Source organism: Procambarus clarkii, chromosome 31 (genome assembly GCF_040958095.1).
Source record: "Procambarus clarkii isolate CNS0578487 chromosome 31, FALCON_Pclarkii_2.0, whole genome shotgun sequence".
Classification (NCBI taxonomy): domain Eukaryota; kingdom Metazoa; phylum Arthropoda; class Malacostraca; order Decapoda; family Cambaridae; genus Procambarus; species Procambarus clarkii.
The window spans coordinates 15,662,141-15,666,468 of NC_091180.1; the positions used below are offsets into that span (position 1 = coordinate 15,662,141).

General features: G+C 45.6%; 1 protein-coding gene across 1 annotated transcript; it reads right to left on the minus strand.

Moving 5' to 3' along the window:
* Positions 1-2,450: 2,450 nt before the first annotated feature.
* On the minus strand, positions 2,451-3,524 carry LOC138370188 (MAGE-like protein 2). The gene has a single exon (XM_069334177.1). The coding sequence runs from the start codon at positions 3,522-3,524 to the stop codon at positions 2,451-2,453; it is 1,074 nt and encodes a 357-aa protein (XP_069190278.1).
* Between the last annotated feature and the right edge of the window lie 804 nt (positions 3,525-4,328).

Consider the following 4,328-nt stretch of genomic DNA (forward strand, 5'->3'; position numbering starts at 1 on the left):
GTGTGTCCTTGTTGTGTGGTACTACTGTGTGTGTCCTTGTTGTGTGGTACTACTGTGTGTGTCCTTGTTGTGTGGTACTACTGTGTGTGTGTCCTTGTTGTGTGGTACTGTGTGTGTGTGTCCTTGTTGTGTGGTACTGTGTGTGTGTGTCCTTGTTGTGTGGTACTACTGTGTGTGTCCTTGTTGTGTGGTACTGTGTGTGTGTCCTTGTTGTGTGGTACTGTGTGTGTGTCCTTGTTGTGTGGTACTGTGTGTGTGTGTCCTTGTTGTGTGGTACTGTGTGTGTGTCCTTGTTGTGTGGTACTGTGTGTGTGTGTCCTTGTTGTGTGGTACTACTGTGTGTGTCCTTGTTGTGTGGTACTACTGTGTGTGTCCTTGTTGTGTGGTACTGTGTGTGTGCCCTTGTTGTGTGGTACTGTGTGTGTGTGTCCTTGTTGTGTGGTGGTACTGTGTGTGTGTGTCCTTGTTGTGTGGTACTGTGTGTGTGTCCTTGTTGTGTGGTACTGTGTGTGTGTCCTTGTTGTGTGGTACTGTGTGTGTGTGTCCTTGTTGTGTGGTACTGTGTGTGTCCTTGTTGTGTGGTACTGTGTGTGTCCTTGTTGTGTGGTACTACTGTGTGTGTGTCCTTGTTGTGTGGTACTACTGTGTGTGTCCTTGTTGTGTGGTACTGTGTGTGTGTGTCCTTGTTGTGTGGTACTGTGTGTGTCCTTGTTGTGTGGTACTGTGTGTGTCCTTGTTGTGTGGTACTACTGTGTGTGTGTCCTTGTTGTGTGGTACTGTGTGTGTCCTTGTTGTGTGGTACTGTGTGTGTGTGTCCTTGTTGTGTGGTACTGTGTGTGTGTGTCCTTGTTGTGTGGTACTGTGTGTGTGTGTCCTTGTTGTGTGGTACTGTGTGTGTCCTTGTTGTGTGGTACTACTGTGTGTGTCCTTGTTGTGTGGTACTACTGTGTGTGTGTCCTTGTTGTGTGGTACTGTGTGTGTCCTTGTGTGGTACAGTGTGTGTGTGTCCTTGTTGTGTGGTACTACTGTGTGTGTCCTTGTTGTGTGGTACTGTGTGTGTCCTTGTGTGGTACAGTGTGTGTGTGTCCTTGTTGTGTGGTACTACTGTGTGTGTCCTTGTTGTGTGGTACTGTGTGTGTGTCCTTGTTGTGTGGTACTGTGTGTGTCCTTGTTGTGTGGTACTCTCTGGGATACTCATGCCCGTGCCACCTCTTATAGCGACATAATCTTCACCAATCACCTGGTATTGCTGGTCTTGTTGTCTGTCTGTTTCTCTCTTCCTGCTATCTTTCCGTTTCTCTGTAGCTTAAACAATAATGTAATAGTTTACCATTGGCGTGTGGGATAGTCCACCGGCGGAAGGAGCCGCAGTGTGAAATAGTAAAAATATAATAGTTACCCGTTACCTTTGAGAAAGAGCGCGAGTTTGAGAACGTCGCTGAAGCTGGTGGAGGGTCGTCTGTTTTATGGTATTACAACCAAAGTATGACTAGCAGAAAATTTAAGTCCATCCTCCAGAAATGACAGTAACTGCTTTGTTGAGTGTCAATCTGTAGGTTTGGACTACCACAAAAATTTACGTTTCGGATTATGCAATTTGGCCAAATGAGAAAAGTTATTTTTTAACCGCGACATAAATATAGAACTTAACTTCTTGCAATCCTAGGCCTTATGCTTTAGGCCTAATAAAGTAAATATGTGCTAAGCTAGGGCCTAAGAATGTTTTAGTTTGTTTTTATCTATATTTCCCCGCACTATGCAAGATAATGTTGTTAATTTGTTAGGATTAAGGTATGTGAAGGAGTAAGGTCACTTAAGATTAGGTTTGTAACATTAAGATCCGATGCTCATTTGTATTCATGGCATCTATACCCGGTGACGTCATTGTGTGTTATTGTTGACCAAGCGCCACGTGGACCACACGTCCGTTTCCCTTCCCGCCAAATTTGAACAGTAGTGATGCGCATTGTTATGCCCCGCAGGCCAGGTCTGGCGTTCTCTCCATATTAAAAATCATTTTGTCCTCCAGATCATTTCTGTTCACGTATATCTCTTTGTAAGGCCTCAATATCTTTTTCTCACTTCCTACATAAATCCCAGCATCATCTGCCCAGGAATCGAACCCGTGATCCCTGATTATGAGTCGAAAATGAAGCGACTTGTACTCCGAGACCCCGTACTGGAGCGCCTGATACAGCTGCCTCTCAACAAAGCTTGCACAAAGTTAGGATAAATAGCAGTAAGAAGAGGAACTTAGATGATTAATATGAGATGTTTGGCTACTAAGTTTCTTCCAAAACTTACACGGAACATCTGTTTTTTGTCATATAAAAAGTGGGGAAATATTTATAGAGTCATAGGAAGTAAGGTCGTTTATCTCAGAGAATAATTAATCCAATGTGTTAACTTTCACCATTACGGAAAATGTCTATGAGACTTGGTCATAGAGGTCACCTTAGGTTGCTCCACTGATATGTGGCTACTACAACAGCTGGGGATGGTGTCTTGGCTACTACAACAGCTGGGGATGGTGTCCTGGCTACTACAACAGCTGGGGATGGTGTCTTGGCTACTACAACAGCTGGGGATGGTGTCCTGGCTACTACAACAGCTGGGGATGGTGTCTTGGCTACTACAACAGCTGGTGATGGTGTCCTGGCTACTACAACAGCTGGGGATGGTGTCTTGGCTACTTCAACAGCTGGGGATGGTGTCTTGACTACTTCAACAGCTGGTGATGGTGTCTTGGCTACTTCAACAGCTGGTGATGGTGTCTTGGCTACTTCAACAGCTGGTGATGGTGTCTTGGCTACTTCAACAGCTGGGGATGGTGTCTTGGCTACTTCAACAGCTGGGGATGGTGTCTTGGCTACTTCAACAGCTGGTGATGGTGTCTTGGCTACTACAACAGCTGGTGATGGTGTCCTGGCTACTTCAACAGCTGGGGATGGTGTCTTGGCTACTTCAACAGCTGGGGATGGTGTCTTGGCTACTTCAACAGCTGGGGATGGTGTCTTGGCTACTTCAACAGCTGGGGATGGTGTCTTGGCCACTACAACAGCTGGTGATGGTGTCTTGGCTACTACAACAGCTGGTGATGGTGTCCTGGCTACTACAACAGCTGGTGATGGTGTCCTGGCTACTACAACAGCTGGTGATGGTGTCCTGGCTACTACAACAGCTGGGGATGGTGTCTTGGCTACTTCAACAGCTGGGGATGGTGTCCTGGCTACTACAACAGCTGGGGATGGTGTCCTGGCTACTACAACAGCTGGGGATGGTGTCCTGGCTACTACAACAGCTGGTGATGGTGTCCTGGCTACTACAACAGCTGGGGATGGTGTCCTGGCTACTACAACAGCTGGTGATGGTGTCCTGGCTACTACAACAGCTGGGGATGGACAGCGTCCTTCTGGAGGCAGTATTAAGAAGAGATAAGGAACGATCCAGGAGTCCTGGAAAGTGTTGCTGGAACCAGTGACGGGATGGACGGAAGAGCGACACACTGGAACACTGTAGAACATCCTCCAACACTGTAGAACATCCTCCAACACTGTAGAACATCCTCCAACACTGTAGAACATCCTCCAACACTGTAGAACATCCTCCAACACTGTAGAACATCCTCCAACACTGTAGAACATCCTCCAACACTGTAGAACATCCTCCAACATTGTAGAACATCCTCCAACACTGTAGAACATCCTCCAACACTGTAGAACATCCTCCAACACTGTAGAACATCCTCCAACACTGTAGAACATCCTCCAACACTGTAGAACATCCTCCAACACTGTAGAACATCCTCCAACACTGTAGAACATCTTCCAACACTGTAGAACATCCTCCGCTTCGTTGAAGGACCATCTTACATATATTGTTTACCTTAACATTTCCTTTTTCCTTTCCTTTTAATATTATTATTATTGAGAAAATGAGTAGGAGCCGTGAGGAGTGTTCAAACCTGCCCACCTGGGTACAGGCCAAGCATACTTCTAAGACCACTGGACCATGATATGGTCTACGACGTGTGCTTGGGAGTACCCCAGTGTGTGGGTTCGAATCCTTCTCACAGCTCCTACTCATTTTCTCACTGTTACAGCACGTTAATGCGATTTATTTGTGCATTATCATTATTATTATTTTCAATGTCTATAATTATTTTTACATGTATTAGTGATTATTGTGTTCAAATAAAGCCCATGCCCATCATGCAAAATTCAAATTCAAAATTCAAATGCCTATATAAAGGTCATCAATCATGATGTTAGGAGCATGAAGAGCGTGAAGGGGCAGCTCTGTAGTAACCTTACCACATGTCAGAAAGT